This window comes from Arvicola amphibius, chromosome 2 (assembly GCF_903992535.2).
Source record: "Arvicola amphibius chromosome 2, mArvAmp1.2, whole genome shotgun sequence".
Lineage (NCBI taxonomy): Eukaryota > Metazoa > Chordata > Mammalia > Rodentia > Cricetidae > Arvicola > Arvicola amphibius.
The window spans coordinates 32,677,831-32,700,569 of record NC_052048.2 but is presented as its reverse complement, the minus strand read 5'-3'; the positions used below and the strand labels follow the sequence as shown (position 1 = coordinate 32,700,569).

At 39.5% G+C, this 22,739-nt stretch overlaps 1 protein-coding gene across 5 annotated transcripts in view; it reads left to right on the top strand.

Annotated features, from left to right (window-relative positions):
* The window catches only part of Pparg (peroxisome proliferator activated receptor gamma), a 129,138-nt gene that overhangs the window by 89,768 nt on the left and 16,631 nt on the right, over window positions 1–22,739 (top strand). For 4 of the 5 annotated variants that reach the window (XM_038320176.2, XM_038320173.2, XM_038320175.2 and 1 more), the window contains 3 exons: window positions 179–317; window positions 12,260–12,459; window positions 21,834–22,284. In XM_038320176.2, the coding sequence (XP_038176104.1) occupies window positions 179–317; window positions 12,260–12,459; window positions 21,834–22,284 (790 nt within the window). Of the gene's footprint in view, window positions 1–178; window positions 318–12,259; window positions 12,460–21,833; window positions 22,285–22,739 lie in introns of those variants that run through there. The other variant, XM_038320178.2, reaches the window with a different exon arrangement.

Sequence of the window (22,739 nt, the reverse complement as noted above, 5' to 3'; positions counted from 1 at the left end):
AGGATTGAACTATGGCCCTCAGTCTTGCAAGGCAAGCACTTTCCTGATTGAGCTATTTTCCCAATCCAAATCTACTTTTTCCGATATCCAGGTCAGTGAGTATGTCTTTATCCACAGGTTGCTGCTTCCATGTGTCACACAGACTTAAAAACTGTTTATTTTCCATATCCCTTTGTAGGGTTTTTTCCGAAGAACCATCCGATTGAAGCTTATTTATGATAGGTGTGATCTTAACTGTCGGATCCACAAAAAAAGTAGAAATAAATGTCAGTACTGTCGGTTTCAGAAGTGCCTCGCCGTGGGGATGTCTCACAATGGTAAGTGGACACTGAGGACCATGCATGCACCTTGTCACTCTCATGGCCAATGCTAGGTCCAGGTCAGTAGGCACTAGGACAGTAATGGAAATGGGTACGATTCTTCTATAAAACGACAGGCTTCAAAATCATCCTGATGAGAGCTTCTTCATGTAGGCAAACTATTTCAGCTTTTAAATAGAATCCTCCTCTGTTTGGCTGGACTGGAGAAAAGATTTAAAACTTGGGGAAAAGATCTATGGAAAACCGTAATATTTTAACACAAATGTAAGAATAAACATGATTTTTATGTTGCATTGAAATCTTTTTAAAAACAGCTTAAAAGCTAAATTATACTAATATGCATTGGTCATTAATACCCACTTTTTAAAAAATATTGTCTCTGAGAGTATCAGAATTAAGTAGCATATCAGAATTTGATCTCATGTATTTTCTTGTTGCTCCTTACCATGCAAAGATGAGCATAGCATTGTCTTTTACTTCAGAGAACTCACAGATTTGTAGAAAAAAGTCACAAATATCTTTAATTCCCACAAAATTTCAATGCTACATAAATACAAGAGGATAAAACTTCACACTTTTTAAGCTCTATTTAGATTCAGACTTATAGGGTGGAGCCATGTGAAGGAGTATTTTATAGTACATATGAGATCCTGGGGTTTCATCCCCAGAATTAAAAAAAAAATGATTTTGTTGGCTTCAGAGAAATAGTAGAGAAGACCATGTGTTCATGAGCTATAGCATTCACTCTCAATAATCATAGATAATCTACGCCTGCTAAAAACAAATTCTTCATTCCCATTTGGTTCTGATTGATTGGCCCACAAAACTAATTTTAGTTATAACTTCACAGTGTTATGTTTGTCAAGTCTTATTAGTCAATACTTTAAAAAAAATCCTCATGGGTTCAAGAACTAATATATACTAAAGTTATCAAATTAAGTCTGAAGTTTTATTTCATTTGATATCCAATTTTTCCCTCCCTGCTTTCCTCCTTCCTTCCTTTCTCCTCTTTCCTTTCTCTCATGCAGGAGATCAGAACCAGGGCCTTGTACATACTAAGTATGCACTTTACCACTGAGCTACACCCCAGCTCCGATCTTTACTTTCTTTTGCTTTCATCTCTCGCAAAACTGATCTGGTAAGAAGATAATCTTTGAACTTGGTGTTCATCTGTGTGGACTCTGATATATCTGTAAGGATTAATTTGTGTCCCATCTTGAAGTTGTTTGTTCCTCACAGTGGTTACCATCAAGATGCTTGTCAATGAACAATTGGTTGATACTCTGCCCTCTTGAAAGCAGTAAAAGCTATAGTTGTCATTATGGGCCGGTTCCTTTAAAAGCAAGAGTACATTATGAATAGAGCTATCAACAGCACTGGACAGGAAGGGAATTTGGTCCAACTTTCCTCAACATTTGACCACATCTGCTTTGTAGCAGTGTATAACTGCAGTTGTTGATTGCAAAATAATTTGCTGGTTTAATTCCATCAGTTTCCTTTTTATTTCAGATCTCATAAAACATAAGATCAAGTTTTTAAGCCAAGAACTTTATTTTAGTTGATGCAATCAAGTTGCAGCAAACTTATATCATCTTTATGAAGAAATCATTGACTTTGAGGTCATTATCATTAAGATAGGCTCGGAAAGCATGCCAGTACTGCTTCTAATGCTTATTTTGGGTTTTGCCTATTTAAAAACCTAGCATTTCTCACATTCATATGAAATATAGTTCTTAGCACTTATAGGAACTACAACTCTGATGTAAAATATATTTCCTGTGGATTACAAACAAGCATACCTCACATGAAATGTATCTCCAATTGTTTAGCATTTGCAAGTAAAAATAGTATTCCAACTATATGCAGGGAGTGTGGCTTAGTGCAGAGCTTAGCATGCACAAGGCCCCAAAGTCCATTCCTAATACCCTTCTTCCCAAAAATTGGACTTATGTAATATGAATAGTATATTTTTCTCCATCCAGAAAAATCAAAGAAAACTACAATGCACTTGATAATAAAGTCATCATTTGACTTTATCTAACAGTTAACTTGCACTCAGGAAGCAGGGGCAGGAAGATCTATGAGTTCGAGGTCAGCGTGGTCTACATAGCAAATTCTAGGCCAACATGACAACACAGTGAGATCCTGTCTCAAAAGCAAACAAGTAAACAAACCTATTTCACTTACTCTACCTAGAGGGGGCCAATAAGAAAAGTTTGTCCTTGCAAAAGCAAGAACCAATGGGAGTTAAATGTCAAGGTATCAGAGACCTAAGGAGTTCAACCATTAAAGAAATTAAAGGTGACTAACAAAACTCCTTCTCAGAGGTTTTCAGAGAAGTGTATTTGCTGAACAATAGAGGAAACATCCATATTGTCTGTACACAGGAAGGGGATCTTCAGTGGGCTTCAAGTCCTGATGAGGAAACATCTCTGAATACAACATTTTCTTAGTGGTTGTGGTCAAACTAGTCAATGTGAGGCTTCCATCCACATAAAATGCCTTTTTAAATGACCAGAGGAGACACCCTGTGTATTCTATTGAACATCATTATGGAGCTGCTGTCACTGTGCACAGGAATAAGCACTCCCCTGAGACAACATGCCCCACGATGTGTTGCTCTATTTCTAATTTTTATTTTATCTGTTTTATTCGGAGACAAAGTGTAGGCAGAGTTTTCTGTACTGCCAACTGTCTCCCAAATAACCACACTGACTTATTATTAATTATAAATGCTCAGCCAATAGCACGGACTTCCTTTTAGCTAGCTCTTATAACTTAAATGAACCCATTTCTGTTCATTTACTGCTGCCACATGACTCATGGCTTGTTACCTCATTTTGTACATGTCCTGCTTTCTCTGCCTTTGGCTGGTGAATCCTCAGACTTCTTCCTTCTTCCCAGTGTCCTACTAGTCTGACTTCCCATCCAATCTCGTCCTGCCCAACTTTAGACCAGTCAGCTCTTTATTGATCAATGAAATTAATACATATTGACAATGCACAAAGATTGTCCCACAGCAGTAAGTCTTACTATGTAGCCCAGTGTGACCTGGATCTGACGATCCTCCTGTCTCATTCTCCCACATATACACTGCATTCCTTTCTTTCTGTTCTTTGCCTCTGTTTAGCCCACTTAATCTGTTTAAATTATTTAATAGAAATGCCCTTGTAGCTTGGAAGGGAGATTCTGCAGTGACCTTCAAGGAACCAAAAGGCTGTGGAGAATAATGCCCAAAGTCACCAGAGCCAGTGATCACTAAACTCTTTCACAGTTGACAATTAGCTCGCTATTTATAATGGAAAACATAATTCACTGAATTCTTCACCTTTGAGCCAACCAGTCCATACGTTTTACTAGACAATGGTAGAGTCTTCCAAAACATGTAAGCATCTGCATATCAGTTACCTGAATTTGAATGTTTCACCCATATGTTTTTGTGCCATAAAATCATAATTGTGTGTCTGAATCAAGCTGCTCATCAGTTTGAGATACTTAGCATATTGGTTGTATGATGATGCAAGGCTAGAGTAAAAACCTAAAGCAGTCTACCTAAAAAAGTACACATGGTCCATCTCAACTTTCTCTTCAAATTTCAAATTTCACTAAAGGTTGAGCCAGGGTGGTAGTACATACTAGTAACTCTAGACTCAAGAAGCTGAGGCAGGAGGATTGCCATTCAAAGCCAGCCTAGGCTACAGTGTGAGACCCTATCTCAAAATAAACAAACAAAAAATAATCAAACTAAAAAAGTTTTATCTCATAGCTGCCGGGTTCTAATCCATGGTCATTTGGCCCTGTTGCCTGTAGTGAAACAGGTCATCCTTGAGAGAGTGAAAAAGAGAAAGAGAAGAGCTGAGGTCACACAGTCCTCTCCAAAGACACACACTTGAGGACCTGGAGACTTCCCACCTCTGAAAGGTTCTATTACCACCTGAGGGCAGTGACACTTGAACACTTGCGTCTTTGGGAGACACTCTAGATGCAGATAACAACCTATGGCCGAAGTTCTTCAGGTAGCACTTGCAGCTCTGTTCCGTCACAGACTAGATGCTGTCGAAGGACACACCTTTAGAATCCTCGTTGCTGGAACCAAGGCTGTTTCTCAAATGCCCATCTTCAGTATGGACTAGAAAAAAAAAACACTGCAGGTTTCCCTGTAAATAACCAAGAGAAACATGTGCCAATTATTCTGATCATTTAAAATCTATCATTTGCTGGACCATTTATAGTCCCACGGATTGCTTAGATGTCTTTTGCATCACTGGGCACAATCAATGTGACACCCTGTCATAAAACACTTCAAACAGTGACTATTTCATATTTAGAGCTACTTTTTACATATAAACTAAATGACTAGTTTTAGGGTAAATACGTTTAAAAAATAGTTTGAAATAGAAAAGAATTAGCTTGTTCTACTAATGAGTCACTCAGTCAGGCTTTCCCTATAACATTGAAATTTGATAATAATGTTTTTGTATGCTTAAAAGTTAGTGAAAGCTTTGCTGATCAAGATGTTCTATGATACAATGATGTGGGGGTTTTCCTTTTATTGAAGATAAAAAGCTGATAACTTTAAAAATAGTTTCTCGTGGTTTCATAAAAATCTGAAGGAAAAAAAGTGGTTTCACAATTTTTTGTGGCATTCAGCATGTCTGAGGTAGTTGTCCCGGTGTCTGGCAAGCAGTAGCCTAGTATGTAGCATGAATGACTAAATGATAGATTTAAGCTTTATTACAAGAAAAAAACCTCTTTGCTGTATTTTAGATCTGAAACGAACCCAAAAGCCCCATGTTGAAGGCTTGCTTGCCAGTGCTTGGTGCTGTGGAGGTGGTGGGACCTAGTAAGACTATCGGGGTGCTCCCTTGAAGGGGATGTATGTGAGGCCTGGCCCCATTCTCCTCCCTTTGCCTCTTGGCCACCAGGAGGCCTTTTCTAACACACACATCTATCACAATGTCCTCTATCACCACATGCAAACAAGATCAATGGACCTGTCTTCTTTGTGGCGTGACGGAAAAGGTAGCAAAGCCCCTCCGTTAATGAGTCTGTGGTGGTATTCATGATTTTTCTCTGGGGGCCCACTCCTATCCCCTTACCAGTTAGACTTCAGGCAAACTGTATCTTTCCATTCCTGGAAACAATCTCTGTACTGATAAATGCTGTTCCCTCTGGATCCTGTCCTGATGCTCCCTATCAGAATCCAACTGACAGTCAAGGCCCCATTCAAATGTCTGCTCCTGAAGACTTTTCTGATTCCTTCTGCTTGCCCTTCCCAGTATATCATATTCTGCTGAGTTAGACAGATACACACACACACACAGACACACATACACATATACAGAGAGAGACACATACACAGAGATAGACAGACAGACAGACACATACACATAGAGACAGACACAGAGAGAGACACATATACACACAAACAGACACATATACGTAGAGACAGACACATATACGTAAAGACAGACACACATGCACAGAGACAGATAGAAGAGAGGAAGAGTGAGTATGCTATTGTTTATTGACAATGATCATACTACTAGCAACTATGTCTTGTGTGATTTACATGCAACAAACATGTACAGATGGAAAACCTGACTGGGAAACAGATCTTAACTGTTAAAGGCCTGCTATGACTACAAACTAATCCCTTAAAAATTGAAAGAAAAAAAAAGTCCTTTTTTGTATGATCCAACTTTATTCTTTTATTTTACCGGATTTATTATCTTAAAAACCCATTTTAATATGACTTTATAATTAAGTAGCATCTGACTTTAATGTATTTACAATTAGGTAGGTATTTTGAAAATATGTTTGTTTACTATGTTTTAGCATACTCAAATCCAGAAAACAAGATACTTAATTATTCCACATTCCTAAAGTTTATTGTTCAATAATATCAGTACTAAATATGAGGTGATGAATCTGTCTTGTGCTAATATTATATTAGAATATGGTAATTATATCACATATGTGCTAATATATCTTTAAGACATTAATGAGCTTTCTCAAACCTAGCCTTCCTGAAGGAACTACCAATTCTTATACTGATGTTTTTTTGCTTTTTGTTTTATTTTGTTTTTCGAGACAGGGTTTCTCTGTAGCTTTGGAGTCTGTCCAGGAACTAGCTCTTGTAGACCAAGCTGGCCTCGATCTCACAGAGATCCACCTGACTTTGCCTCCCGAGTGCTGGGATTAAAGGCATGCACCATACCACCCAGCTGTGATTTTTTTTAACTGAGATACATTTCTCTAGATAATTCTTTTTTTTTTTTTCTTTTTTTGATGCCAGCGATCAAACCTTTTAAGCACATGCTCTACCACTGGGCCGTGCCAAATACTAAACTGAAGTATGTGACAAGTGCTACAACAGGCTTTGTAAAGCCTCAAAGATGGAACAAGCATTGCTTTAGAAAAGAAAGCAAAGTGTATCCCCAAGTGCTGTGAGTGCAGTGTGGTTAGATCTTTGTAGTGTTTTAGAGCTAAATATAGAGATAAGAAGGAATCTTGAGACATCTTTTCCTAGTTCCTCTACTGCAGATAAAGCAATTGGGGACCATAGATATTGCATAATTTTCTGTAAACCATATAGTTGCTTTATCACAGAGAAGAAATCAAAAAGTTGACTTCCTGACAGCAGTGATGGTAGTATTAATTCTGCTGCCTTCCAAGAGGCCAGACTTCTCTCTCAGTGACTCAGAGTAACACAGAGAACATTTTCATTTTGTCTTTGGAAATTAATCATTACTGGTAAGAGACTATATATATATGTGTGTGTGTGTGTGTGTGTGTGTGTGTGTGTGTGTGTGTGTATACATATATATATATATATATGGTCCCCAATGTATAATGGCCGTCTTTGTGTCTACACTTTAACTTCAGCCTTCTAGGAAACAACTACCCAGCTTCCTTTCCCTCCTTTGATTCTCCACTCAAAGGGTGGGAACTGGACTGGTGCTTTAGTCCCCTGACAGAACACTTGCCTCGTATGTACCAGGCCCTAGATTCCGTCCTTATCACATCTTAAAAATAAAAAATTTTTTAAAAAATACTAAACTAAAAACACCAAACCTAACAACTTAAAAAAGTTAAGAGACCAACAGATAAACTAAACTTTGGGGTTTGTTCTTTATCTGTTGGGGGAGCAGCGGCTGCCAATCTGCCCTATAATACACAGAGTTTATTTTATTGGTTTTTTCTTTAGTTTTGAACTTGCTTTATTTTCAATACAGAATACAAAATCATGTTAAAGGGAGATTTCTTGTTTCAAGATATACTCACACTAGCAAGACTAAACATTAGCAAAGTTTCATGTAGTCTGATAGGAACTGTAAGTGCTAACAGTCATGCTTGAGATGCATTAGCAGTTGCTGCAGAAGAAAGCCGATTTATATAAGAGACACTGATGACAACCCTTGATAAATGTTTAGGAACTATTTGTCATGCTATACAACTTGTGAAAGATGGGATTACAGCTGTCCTAAGCAAACAAAATTTTAAAGATACTTTTATTAATCATATTCCACATTATACAATGTTCACAAGTGTAAGAAGTTATTGTTGGGGATGAAGCACAGCCCCATACCACTTCATCCCCAACAATAAAAGTTACATTAGGAAACAGGTGCCTTGCTAAACCCTGTTTGTGACTTTGCTCAATAGTCACCTGATGTGGGTGTAGCTGGAATTGCACGGGACTCCAAATAAACAAATGCAACCAGCATTTTCCCCTTTAAAAAACAAAATTCCAGGTGCGGGAGCAGACACCTATAATCTCAGGTAGAAGCAAGAGGATCAGGTGTTCAAGGCAAGTTCAAGATTAGCCTGAGCCATATGAATCTCTGGCTTGTATAAAGAAGCAAATAAAATGTTTCTCTGCTTCAGATCCATTACGTGCAGATGGAGTTCCACCAAACAGGACCTGTCTCCTTCCTTTACTACACTCCTGATGTGCAAAGATGCTAAGTCCACCCGTGGATCAAGTTGTGCCTAACTTGTAACAGAGTTATTTAGCAATACAGATAATTTATTCATGAGATTTAGCAATTTTTTAGAAATTCGGCTTATGAAAATATGCATTTGTTCAGATTCTAGTGGGGCACTACCTTAATATATCCTAGTGATTTTGAAATGTTTTTGGCTATTTTTGCTAGGTGAGAGAAAGCAGAACTGTCAGTGTAATAGTGACTTTCTTTGTTTAAATTAGATATAGTGACTGCCCGCTAGAAAAGGTAAAATGCATTTTAATCATGTTAATGTCCATGTATATTTATAGTTTCTACCCATAAAATTTTAATCATAGGAGGGGCTGTAAGTATGGTTCAGTAATTAGGAGCACTTGCTGCTCTTGCAGAGAACCCAGGTTTGGTTTCCAGCCCTCACAAGGGTCAGTAGCTCTAGTTTCAAAGAATTCTATACCCTCTTCTGGCCTCATAGGCATTTCACACACAGGATGCAAAGATATATGGGCAAGCAAAAATACTTATACACCCTAAAAAATAAATAATTCTTTCTTTAAAAGACAGAGGACCAATGAGATATCTCAGCAGGTAAAGAAGTTGGCCATTAACCTGAGTTTCATCCCCAGGCCTCAAATAGTGGAAGAAGAGAGCCAAGTTCCACACATTGTCTTCTCACATCCCATACATACAACACACATTCATATATATACACTAAATAAAAGGTTTTAAATTAACCAGAGCTTAAGACAGTATCTAATATATGAGAGTCACTTAATAATTATTTACGAAGTGAAGAGACAGTGTGGGGTGGTCTGTGAAACAGTAGATGATTCTAGTAACTTCTGTCTCACTATATAATAACGCTGATGTTTTCCAAGGGTTTTTTTTTGCAATTTCTGTGGTGTTTGTTTTTATTTTTATTTTGTTTTATTATTTTCCATGCTGGGGAATCAAATCCAAAGCTTCATCATGCATGTTAAAAAAGCACTTTACCACTGACCCATATATCCAACCCACAATTTCTTCATCTTTTAATATGTCATAATTCTTACTTTCTCTTATATAAACTCCCAATGTACATATTGACTCGTCTATTTTTAAACTCAGTGTTTTGAAGTTTAATTCTTCACACTTTTATTATATATGTATTTTGTTATACCCATTAGCAAAGATAAAACCTTGTATTCATATAGCTTCTGTTCTAACAGAATAACTATTGTAAACCCATTAGAAACTTTGTAAAAGCTTCACACTAATATTCATATACAAGAAAGCCTAGCATTTAGAAAGCTTTATCAAACCTCAACTTATATATATATTTATATTTATAAAGTTAAATATATATACATATATGTGTGTATATATATCCTATTTGGATATAGGGGTGGCTTATTAAAATGTTACATGAGAGACGCCTAATTTTAGAATGTTCCTAAGTGGTTCTCACATGCTCTGTCCCTTTTTCTTCCACATTACTCAAAGGACAGCAAAGCAAATGATTAGCTCTGTGTGAAAGGAGTGGTTTAGAATGGCTTTGCGGAGGACTATAAAAGGATCTTTTACACAGTTAAGTTGTTGTTTTGCATGTGTTAATTAATGAGTATAATTATGGCATTTGCATGTATACGTATCATATTCACCCTCATTGCCTTTTCTTGTCTCTTCCCTCTTTGAAGCTAGTTTCCTTCTACTTCCATGTTATTGTCATCATCATCCTTCTTCCTCTTCTCCTCCTCCTCCTTCCTCTTCTTCCTCTCTCTCCCTCTGCCTCCTTCCTTTATTTTGGGACTTAGTGAGTTTACTCAGGATAATTTACAGAAGCGTGTGTGAGAGCTATTTTCAGGAGCTTGGCAGCTTACCAGTGTCTACACTACTGAAGAAAATACCTCTGCCTTTACCAGCAACCATTAACTACTGATCCTTGTTGAGCTTGGTGAATATGTGTTTTATTCATTTTATTTTAAAATGCTCTATAAGTACTTAATACATGTGCCCAACAATGTACTAAGTGCTGAGTGTAACAAGCAAGACTCCTGTCTTTATGGAGGACTGCAGGCTAGAGGAGAAAAGAAAGCATTATTGTCAACTACTGTAGCCAGAGTTATAAAATAGAAGAGGGAAGTGTCAAGGTCATAGACTGAGGAAACCCGTGGACTTGGGGCCCAGGTGAGAAGGCCTCTCACTAAGCTGACATTCCCTATCCCAGTGTAGCTAAAATGGAAGAAAATAATGGGAGGCTGCAATTTTGACAAAAAAAAAAAAAGCAATTGTTTAAAGATTTCTGAGGGGGTCATGTGCAAAAGTTATATTTATCAAAAGTATCTAAACATATCCTGATTTAATGTAAACTGAGAGGCAAGCATCTCTTTCCCTCGAACTCCAAGCAAGGTCTCTATAGAGGCCCCTGGAGTGTTTTATTAGTTATTAGTTATTTAGTTTTATTAGTGATAAAGCATAGGGACAGCTGAGATGAATTTACACATATGAAACTCAAGGGTGCAAAGCAATCTTTTCTCTAAAATGAAATTCAGCTGAGCATGGTGGTGACCTGTAATGCCAACAGCAAGGATGCCAGTGCAGCGAGTTTCAAGTTCTGGGCCACGTCTCAAGAATATAATATAAAATAAAATAGTAAGAACTGAGTTGTAGCTCAGTAATAGAACATGTGTTTAGCAGGCACAAGGCCCAAGAAGGTATGAAAAGAATGTCAGATCCCCTAGAACTTGAGTTATAGATGGTTGTGAGTCACCAAATGGGTGTTGGGAATCAAACCAGGTCCTCTACAAGAGCAGCAAGTACTCTTCACCACTAAGCCAACTCTCTAGCACCCCCATTTTAAATTTGTTTTATTACTTTTTATAATTTTTTAAACAACAGCAAAGAATGACCCCAAAGAAAAATGTTACTCAAAGTGACATTTTTACAAATATCAAAAAGAAAGTAAGGAAAGTTACTCAAGTTAAAACCCTATAAACAGATTGTTATTAATTTTATTTTCTTGGAATGAAATGCAAGATTTTCACATGCCAAGCAAGTGTTCTGATCCCAGACAACAACTCGCACAAATTAATTCCCACCTTAGGCTCTATGGCCTCTCTTCAATCTTTCTTTTGCATTCACACTTCCTCACCCTTAGAGAAGCCAAGGGTAAAGGTGTGGTCTTTCTGATGCATCTCAGTAAGGGGTAGTTCTGCAGAGTTAGAGGTAAGTCCAACTCCATCCATTCCATGTCCAAGTTCCCTGGTCTACTAGAGGAGATAGAGCACCATCCTTTCTTCACAACAGGGACAAGCAGATCACACAACCTGCACGAGAACAGAGCCTGGGCTTGTACAGCTTAGACTCCTGCATAGCTCCTTACTTAATTCATGAAATATGTAGGTAGATTCTCCTACCTGACCTTTGTGAAGTACCAAAGTTACCAAGATAAATAAGACTGTGTCCCTGTCTTCGGGACATTGTTCTACAGAGGAACAAGAGGCATATAAAGTCATAATTATAGTGCCGTGTGCACATTGAAGTGCTCAGGGTGGGTGGTGTACTGGGAATAAATTAGCTGTACTTGAAAGCCCTACAAAGAAGGTGACTTTACATTGGTTCCTTGTTGGTGTTGGTGTTGTTTTTAATTTCATTTTACATTCTTTGCATTGGTTCTTCAGGGATGGATAGGAATTGTCTTTCAATTCATATCTAAATGAGTATGTATTCCTGTTTGCTAAACAGATTCTTCCAATTTCCTAATAGGATCATATGTTGTCTTTTTAAGTTGAAGAAGTAAATTATTCCGGTTTTATTTTTCTGTGCTACTGTTGTGAAATAAAAACACAGCAAAGTGGTAGATAGAAAGCAGAACCGGTGGCGGGTGGAGAGAGGAGGGGCTCGTACTCTGTGGGAACCAGGGCTGGGGAGAGCACGAGGCAAAGCCATAGTAATGATCCAATGATTCATCCTGTCATTCCTCTTCCTCTGTAGCCATCAGGTTTGGGCGGATGCCACAGGCCGAGAAGGAGAAGCTGTTGGCGGAGATCTCCAGTGATATCGACCAGCTGAACCCAGAGTCTGCTGATCTCCGGGCCCTGGCGAAGCATTTGTATGACTCATACATAAAGTCCTTCCCGCTGACCAAAGCCAAGGCGAGGGCGATCTTGACAGGAAAGACAACAGACAAATCAGTTAGTTCTCTTCTGCTCTCTTCATGGGGGTGGTTGGGGCTGGGGGTTCTTTCTTTTGACTAAATGATTTGCCTCAGTACACATGCGTATGCAGACTATAGCTCAGCTGCGGGCTGTTAAAATCTTGTGGCAGGCCGGGTCCAAAACACAGGAAATGTCTTCAAATAGGATAAGTAAACATTGTTCTGAAAAAGGAGTAACTCCTCCAAGCTGTAATTTAAAAACAAAACGGAAAAAAGAAAAAAACCGCACACAAGCACTCGCACATGCACATGCACACGTGCGCGTGCGCACACACACACACACACACACACACACGCACCACCTTTGAGAGTAGTACAAGAACTCATAGGTCATCTAACATTCATGAATGAATGTGAAGCCCTCTCACGACTCCACCCTCTTTCTAGACTCATCTCTTTGCTCAGCATCAAAATAACTGGTCAGAACACAGTGCCTCAGCAGCCATGGAGGAGGCCACTCAGGTGTAGAAGGTGTAAGGTCCCACTTTTACCTTTTTAAGTTCCCAGAGTCTTTTGTCCCAAGTTCAGAGTGGGCACAAAAACATCCAGGATATCATGAGACCTATTTCCTTACAGTACTGAGCTTTATTACTGGAAAACTGGAGGCTCTATCCTTTTATTATATGTATGAATTCTGGTTTCTACAAGGATCTAAACTGCCTATGCTGCTCCAATGGAATATTTTATTTTGTTTTATTATTATTTTATTTAATATTATTAAATATTATTATTTTTATTATTAGTAGTGCTAAATATTGGGTTGAATTCAAGGCTTCAAGCATGCTAGGTATGTGTATTACAGAGGTGAGCTGCACGCCTAAACCTCAAAGGGATCTTATGTACCTGGAGGTTTGTTGAGTGTCATTGTTTAGAAAATTCGTAATAGTTGAAAACTATTGTTGAGTCCAGTTTTCTAGGAAGCAGAAAGCTTCTGACATGAAGCTGAGAACCAGCACCAAATTACATTAAAATGAAACCTAAATGCTGCTTCCCATTCCACTGTCAACTGGGAGTTTGACCTGGGTCACATCTCTGTCTCTCAGTTTTTACAGGCAGGGCCTGGCTTTGATGATATGGTCTACAGAATGTCCCTAAGGCAGTAAAATCTGCAGATCCCATGCAAAAGGCCTGAATCCAGCTCTTGAAAGCCTTGTGTGTGGTCATTTATTTTAAAGTGAACAAGTCCAGGAGAGCAAGGCAACTAATAGGTAGATACATGTAACTATGTAACTATTTTTTAGAAAAAAATCATATTTTAATGATTATCTCAGGCCTTTCTTTTTAATCAAATGACTTAGAGTGTAGTCAGCTAATAGCTGTGAGAAAGAGTCACATGTCAGTAAGAACAGTTGAGTTTCTCCTTACAGGAGGGATTGATACGGGATTGATACCTATACGGTGATACACAAGAGCCCAGGCCCTGCGATTCCCAAGTATTTTATACTTTCTTTACATTCCACCACAGGGCCATCTAAAGACGGCTGTTGTGTATTACTATCTTTGTTTAAGGGGAAGGAACTGAAGTGGAGAGGCATAAGCACATAGGAAACTGAAGGCTATGATGTAAGCTTTCTGACTGCTAGTTGGGAACACTCTCAGTGTGCTATTCCCAGGACCAGAGAACACGAATCATAGTACAGTGCAGTCTGTCTACTGAGTACCAAAAACAGCCATGAAAACCTGTACACGGCTACTCTGACTTCATTCCCAGGAAAAAAGTAAAGGACGGCCGCAGCCACATGACTAATGAGAATGAAGACTTGAAGGCATATTGCAACAGCTTGCCAAGAGCAGGTGCAGGACAGAGGGCTGGAGTCTGGAATCTCAGAACTAGGCTCTGGGGAGGGGGTTGCTGAAAGGCAAGGAGTCCCATAGTGGGCAGTTCAGTTTTACCTAGAGCCATTCATTTTGCAGGCTCTGGGTTCTTATCGCCTCACCTCCAGTGCACACCTGAAATCCATGCTGGAAATCTTATCAATTAAAAACTTAAACTACTTAAAAACTAAGTGGAAGAGAGAGAGAGAGAGACTACCCTAATAGGCAATAATTTAAATTTATGTAATGGGTTGACGATGTATTCCTATCTCTGTTCTGAAGGATGCCGAGACCAAACCACTAGAAATCACTTGGAAACCTCATCCCAACTGACTTTTTGGCTCTGAATCTTTGAGTTAAAAATAAGATAATTGGAGGCCCTTTGTGAAACAAATAGCTATTAAGCTATTTAAGGAAGGGGCTACAAAAGCTTGATTATAGACTTCTCAATTCGGAGGCCAAGGGTTGTCATTTTTCCCTATAGTAAGTAGGCTTGTGCCTTGCCCATAGCAGTTACTCAGATTATTTGTTTAATTGAATTAAAGACTGTTGCTTATGCCCTTTGAAATTATGGACTTTCAACAGAGGGCTCTTCACTAGCCCAATATTTGTTCATCTAACTAGACATCATTAGTGACTGGATAGTGACAGAACTGCCTCCAGTTGAGGTCTAGAAAAAGGAAAAGAGGCCCAGCCAGATATAAAAACCCATTCACTGACTATACAAAACTAAAATCAAATTGTTTGGCATTGTGTTCTCCTTATCTGGTGAAATCAAACTGAGCACCAATGGAAAGAAATATTTCAGTAGAGAATATGGAAGAGAAACCCAAAATGTGATTTGCATTGAGATTTGCTCTTTATCAGCATGGTCCTATTATTCATTTGATAGCATCTATCTCAGGGGTGTTATGTTATCTCTTGGCCAGGACTGTGAAAGCTAAGATTTGCATTGATAGGGAAAGTTTTGCTGAAGTGTGGCCTCTCGAGAGGGTGGGGGATGTGAGAAAGTGGCTGAGGCTGTGAGGAGAGCAGCTTAGGTCTCATTATGTGCACAGCTTGCAGCTGATGTCAGCGGCAACAGTTAGGCCAAGCCTGGGGGAGGCTGTTCAGTGTAGTGGATGATCAATTTCCCAGAACCCTTCTGAAGGAAATGGTGGACTGAAGAGGCCATTCTTCATAGGTTTATCTCACTGCTCAATTTAACCAGAGCTGTTAGGAACCCACCAGCTGCTGCCCTCACAGCCCTTGCCTCCAGGCCAGCAAGGGCCACTCCCCCTCCTCAGCTACACTTCCTCCTTCTATATCTTATCCCCTGGGGCCACTCGCACCTTTCAAAACAGATAAATTAAGTGTTCCTGCTCTCCCCCTATCAACTTTAACATCATATCTTTGGGATAAGATACCAATAATTTTCATCATCTTGCCTCCAAGAGTATGGCCTGGGTGTTCTAGGCTCAAGGGGGAAGTGGGCTACAGAATCACTAAAGAACTCTTAGGAGCAGTATGCCTTTTCTCTCCCCTCAAATAGGGTGGAACCCATTCCCCCACCACCTGCTTTTCTTCCAGTGGTTTCTTCAGCCACAGCCCCTCCCTCGCTGAAGAAACACTACAGATCTCTGAAGCCCACACATGTGCTGGAACTAGAGCCCTCAGTTCTTGAAGGCAGTTTGATAACTGAATGGACTTTGGAAGTTTGGGATGTTTGACTACCACGCTGGTGCAGTGGTCACATGATCCCGTGTTTGTTGATGAAAATAAACAGAGTGGTTTTCAAAAACCATTCTCAGTGCCATGGCTTGCCATAAAACAATAAATAAAAAAACCCTGGGTATGCCTGCCAACTCTTCACTATATACCTAAGAGTGATGCCTGGCGAAGCCCTGACTGTATTCAAACTATAAATAAGAAATAAAACATTTTATTTATACTGTATTGGACTTTGGGTTCCAAGGCATCATGTTGTTTATGATAGGCACATGTAAAGTCACTGTTCTTTTAAAAGAACAGGGACAAACTGGTGCCATTAGAAAAATGATCATTCTGAATAATATATGAAATCCAAAACCACCAAATCATAAAGCCCAAGCAGAATTGTAAACTGCTGTGGAAATATTTCTCTGCCCATTTACATTTATGCTTTCTACATATACAGAGGCCATCACATCATACTGACTCAAATGATAGGAAAGATATATCTTCTTAAGCCATGTCCTTACAGATAGACAAAGCATAGCCTATCCCTTCACCTTTGAAGAAACTGAATGAACTAGAATATCCTCCCCTGAGGAGAGACGTATTGAGGGAGCCCTTGAAGGAGACTTAGGAGCCCTGTAAGAATAAAGCAGGAAGCAGTACTGAATAATTTCCAAGGTTGCTCAAGTTAGGTTCCTGGCATTGTTGATCCATCTATCAATAGTAATAAATAAATTCTTTCATGATCAGAGTCATTAGTAATAGCTAACAATATGACAGATCTGAACTAATAATGCTTTTTAGAGAAGAAATGAAAAGAATATTATTCTAGGTTTGGGTGTAACTCAGCTCTTGCCTACATATACAGGGCTCAGGGTGTCGTTCCCAACACCAAACAATGGCAATAATATTCAGTATAGTTGAGGAGGAAAGAATTTGGGCTTCTTTACTTATTTTTATTTATTTTCGTTGTTGGATTGAGTTGGCTAGTACTCTTGTTTATCTACTGAGTAACTGTTTGGCTGATATTGAACAATTTATTTAAGAGCTGTGGTTATGTGCTGGTTCATTTGAGTGTGAATAATTCTTTTTAGGCTTTCATTTGTTTGTCTTAAATCACTAAACCACATGGAGACACAGAATTACATCTGGTAGACTTTCTAACTTCCATCACGAACAGCACTTGCTTATAGGAAATATCATTCAAAAGGCACTGCCCAAGGACCTCAGCACAGAAGAGCTTGGGTTTAAAAGCCCTCATTCTTTCCAGAAAAGCGAGTGTACTGGAAAAAAGTTAAAATACATGGAGAAGCCGGGGGAGGGTGTTGAAGAAGAGAGTCAGGAGGATATGCCAGTTCTGGGTCAGGGTTCGATATAAAGAACTCTTGAACTTTAAGTTTCTTCACACTTAGAGAGTAGCAATGTGTGCTTTCAGAAGAGCCTTTGCATCCTGTGGATCCCATGGTTTCAACAAAGCAAAACTGAAACACAGGAGCAAGACAGAAAGGAAGTGGAGGAAACCAATGTACTTGGGGTTAGCATTCTTTAACTGTAGAGGCCAAGGTGTATGCCCAACATTATGAAAGCCAAGAAACACAAGAAGACAGAAACATATTCAAAAGATAGGCTCTAAGAAGGTAGTGTTCTTCTTTGAAAAATCTGAATATCCAGAAAGGCCCTTGAAATGAGGCCCACATTTCCCCAAACCTGGTGTTTGTTGTTGGTTTGGAAACAGGGTCTCATGTAGCCCAGGCTGACCTAGAATTCACTCTGTAGCCAAGATGACTTTAAGCTTCAAATTCTCCTGTCATTACTTCCCAAATGCTAGGATTACAAGCAAACAGCACCATGCCTGGTCTCCAATTCAGCTGTAATTCTGCACTGTTATTATCACGGGATTTTCTGTGAGCAGGTCAGCTAATATGCAGACGTGTGTGTGTGGCAAATTAGAGAAATTACACAGAATAACCTGAGCTGTATTAGTCTATCTTTCTTATTTACCTCCTTGAATGGGTTGTTCTATTAGTCAAAAGGAACTGACCTAGCACTTTGTGTAGAAGCCCTTCTATAACTCAGCTATTAACATGCTGATGGCTTTCTAAGAGGCACATCCACACAGTGTTACAGGCTGTGCTTAACATTTATGAGCCCCAAGTCCAATCCCTAGCACTAAGGAAAGAGAGGGAAAGAAGGATTCTTCTGTGGTCAGCAAAGCTTGGGTGTCAGAGAACCCCATTCCCAGAGCCGTAGCTACTGTTTTGGGAGAAACTTTGTGCTCATCATGTGCATATTTTTCTTAGACCGTGCATGTGTTTTGAACTCTAAAAACCTAGATGGGCCCCTGAGCATGTCTAGTTGTTGTTTTCTTTACTTGTAAGTAAGGGTGCCTACCAAGCCATTTGATGCCATTTCTGAAGGTAAACGCACTGTAAACTCGAACTAGAAAATCACTGAGTCAAATTTTGAAGACAATGTGACTCCTCCTGCAAATGGTGTGTCATCAAAAGACACTACATACGTTAACCCAAAGCACCAGTTGACTTTGTACAAAATACAAAAATGTGATTCAAGACATACAGTTCATTTTATGTAGAATACTGCACCAAAAGAAAGCTGTTTATGTTGTAGCACATTAACAACTCAGTTCTCAATAAGCAGGCAAGCCGCTGCTTTCTCAGTGGGTTTGAGGATGGGGAAGTCTCAGTGACATGTGAAAGTGGTGCCTTCGTGGATGGTTTGCGGTGTGAGAACTGGTAAGCTGGTGGCCTGGGAATCACTCTCACAGTTTGAAACATCCACATAGAAGCAGAAAGAACTTATGCAGAGTCAAAAAAAGCATAATAAAATATAACTAGGAGAAGCAACAACAAAACCTCCACTGGTGTCCATTTGCGTGTCAGTGCTCAGAACTCTCTGCCAGCTCCCCACTTTTTCAGAAATGTCAGAAATGTTGAAGGGATTTAAAAAAAAAAAAAAAGCAAAACTGGTTTGGCATGATGGTGGGGGTGCTGCCTCTTTTCTCTGTCCTTGAATATTTACTGCCAGGATATCCTGACCAACACTGATTGCCAAGGGGTTAAAGTCACATTGTTGTTAAATTGGGAGAGAAAATTAGCAGGATTTGGTGCCCTATGCTCAGCTATCCCGGAGTTTCAAAAACAGGAACCTGGGGCTTTATATGAGGGGCAGGGGAAGTCAAGGAGAATCACAAGGGTGATGGACCAGGGCAGAGTTCCAGAGAAATCGCTTACTTGGAGGTGAGAGAATCTGATGCTTATGCTCTGCCAAGAACCCACATGACCGAGCAGAAGCTGAAAGGGTAGCTCTGGGTGCAGTCTCCCCGGGTGTGAAGAGATAGTTTACTCAGAGCCTTGAGCATTCTCGGCAAGTGCTGTATAGGGAAGCATATGCCCAGCTGAGGTGATGCTTTTCTGTTCATGTTGTCTGTAGTCTAACATGTTCGGCTGAACTTATTTCTTTGTTGTCCACATTCATAGTCTCATGAGAGTAAAGAAAGTCAAGGGGCCAGGGGTGTGACAAGTTGGAACCCTGTCCTTAATCCCCAGCGAAGAGTGAGCCAGGTGTGGTAGTGCCTGTTTAATCCCACCACTTGGAAGGTGGAGGCAGGAGGACCAGAAGTTCAGGATAATCCTCTGGTACATATCAAGTTTAAGGCTGGCCTAGGTATGTGAGACCTTGTTTAAAAATGTTTAAGCCATTTACATTTTGTTAATATAAATTATAATACACTACAAGGCTCCTAGAGCTCCAATAGAGGAGGAAGAGGCAGGGAGCTTCTGTAAAATCTTCATCCATTCAAATTTTTTTCTCATGGTTAAAATCTGATCAGAATTCAGGAATATAATAGTACATTTTAACTGATGTAATTGTCTATGCCTTTCTTTATCCTCTTCTTACTATTGATGCCAATTGTGGGGTAAACAGAAGCAGGATGTCTGAAAAACATCCTGATTTGCTCCTAATTGTCTTGAAGAATCAAATCAAAGGCAGCAAGCAAACTGCCTCTGAGTCCTGAGCTCCACCACCCCCACCCAGGTGTGTTGAAGCACTGTGGTTGACGTGAATTGAGGGCAGCAATGTTTCTAGAACAACTCAACTCTGATGAGTTTGTACAATGTGTGTATTTGGAAATCTTCTCAGAGTCTAGGAGTCCTCAGAGTGGAACAGAATGAGCTTGTTGAAAATCAGGGACTCTTATCTGCAAGAGTTCATAATGAAATCTCTGGCTAGAACATCTTGAAGCTGGCTGCTGTTATCACCTGTGCACCTCACCCCCAAATCCTGACATTTAGCTCTCAGAACCTCTGCTCAAAAGAAATTACTTTTAGTACATCAGAGAATTTGTGATATCTCACACACATGCACACACATGCACGCACACACACCCTGCCTCCATACACACTAGAAATACAGCTAGAATCTCCGCTAGAAAAGAAACAGAAAGCTCCAATTTTGTCAACTCCCTAGCAGTGATGTTGCACGCTTTTAATCCCAGTACCATTTGAGGTCAACAGCCTAGACAGCCAAGGATACACAGAGAAACCCTGTTTCAAAAACAAAAGCAAAACAAAACAAAACACCTTGAGACTTTGGAAGGGTAAATAGCTTTCCCTAAGTTACACAGTTAACCAGCTGTCACACAACAGCTGACAAAGCTTACAACCCTCGTAACCTTAGTTCCAGGGGATCTGACAAACACTAAACACACATATGGTACATTTATATGCAGACAGGTCAACACCCATACAAATAAAATAAAAATAAATCTCTGGGGGGAAATGTTAATCATAGAACCAAAACCTAATAATAGCCTCAGTTTTTATTCCAGTGCTCAAAAATATAATACTTAATAAGATTGAGGTTAGCTCTTTCTAGGGTCCAGTGCATGTAATAAGTGCAAAGTGTTCCTCCTTCCTAGTTGCTCAGCCTCGAGACTTTCACAATGACCATAAGCCTTTGGCTGTTCTATACAAAGGAACAGAGAGCAGAGTGTCATGGCAAACATGAGTTGCTTTTGAAAGCAGGCTGTTGCAAACTTGAGTAATTGATTCATTCATTTTATTAGTTGATCCTTAAGAACGGACATATTAAAATTTAAGTTCAGGACTGGGACTGCAACTCAGTGATAGAGCATTTGCTTAGCATGCATGGGGCTCTATGGTTAAAATTTTCAAAACTATAAAAATGAAAAAGCTAAAAACCATTTTTACTTTACTACTTTTTGCAGTGTTTTACACACAGGCCTCCTACAGCTGCTTTTTCTGAAACAGATGGCTTCCAGCGCATTAAAAAAAAAAAAAAGAAAAGAAAGAAAGAAACAGACATTTTCTTGGCTCAATATTTTTAATCTGCTTTGAGTGATTTTTTATAGTGAAATATATTTTATATGTACACTGTGTTTCCTTGTGGTCTGAGTAAATTTGATCTAAAGCTGCAAGATTAGCTTATGTTCAAGTGGTTTTTTTTTTCAATTATAACTTGCTTTAACTACTTTTTGTTTAAAAAAGATTAAATATGTATTTTCTTGAAATTCAAGAAAACAGTAGACTTTTTGTCATTTTAAAAGTCTAACAAGTCAAAGCTCTTAGCCAGTTCCAGAATAACACAGTGGTGGGGTAAGTTGAAGGAAAAGCGTCAATGGAATGTTTGACCCCACAGATCACAGTGATGAATAGGAAGAGCCCTTTCTCCTGATTAAGTCCCTTTAGCCTTCACAGTTTTACTCAGCAAAGCAATACATCTATGGTCTCTGGACTAGGGTGGTGGTCTCCCAGAACAAGAAATCACCAACTCAGCCACTTTCTCCTTTTTCATTTGCAGCCATTTGTCATCTACGACATGAATTCTTTAATGATGGGAGAAGATAAAATCAAGTTCAAACACATCACCCCTTTGCAGGAGCAGAGCAAAGAGGTGGCCATCCGCATTTTCCAAGGGTGCCAGTTTCGATCCGTGGAAGCCGTTCAAGAGATCACAGAATATGCCAAAAACATCCCTGGTTTCATTAACCTTGACTTGAATGACCAAGTGACTCTGCTCAAGTACGGTGTCCATGAAATCATCTATACAATGCTGGCCTCCCTGATGAATAAAGATGGAGTCCTCATATCAGAGGGTCAAGGATTCATGACCAGGGAGTTCCTCAAAAGCCTGCGGAAGCCCTTTGGTGACTTTATGGAGCCCAAGTTTGAGTTTGCTGTGAAGTTCAATGCACTGGAATTAGATGACAGTGACTTGGCCATATTTATAGCTGTCATTATTCTCAGTGGAGGTAAGATTCATCTTTTGATTTAGATTTAGAAGAAGGTGGGATGGTGGTGGAATTGCATTTTCTCAGTGTTCTGTGTTCCTTCTTACTGACTCTGCTTGTACAGAACATGCCGGTGGCACAGTGCCATGAACATGTCACTGCTGATCTGAATACCGTAGACATTCGGAGTGAAGGCTGTGGGGATACGGGCTCCTTGTTTCTATTCATCACACTGCTTTTTTCTGGCCAAATCCAATCCTGAAAAACAAATGCCTTCTTTTCTTTTCTCACGTTATTTTTCCTTGTCTTTCCCTCTTCCTTCCCAAAAGGCCAATTCGGTCTTCAGCTCATTTTAGTAATGACGCATGTAACTTGACTTTGACAGTGCTCCTGTGGTACAGAGCAGGCAACTGTGTGTGATCCTGGCCCAGTTAATGCTTCCACCCCACCTTCCCTGCATCAGGGATCAGGGAATG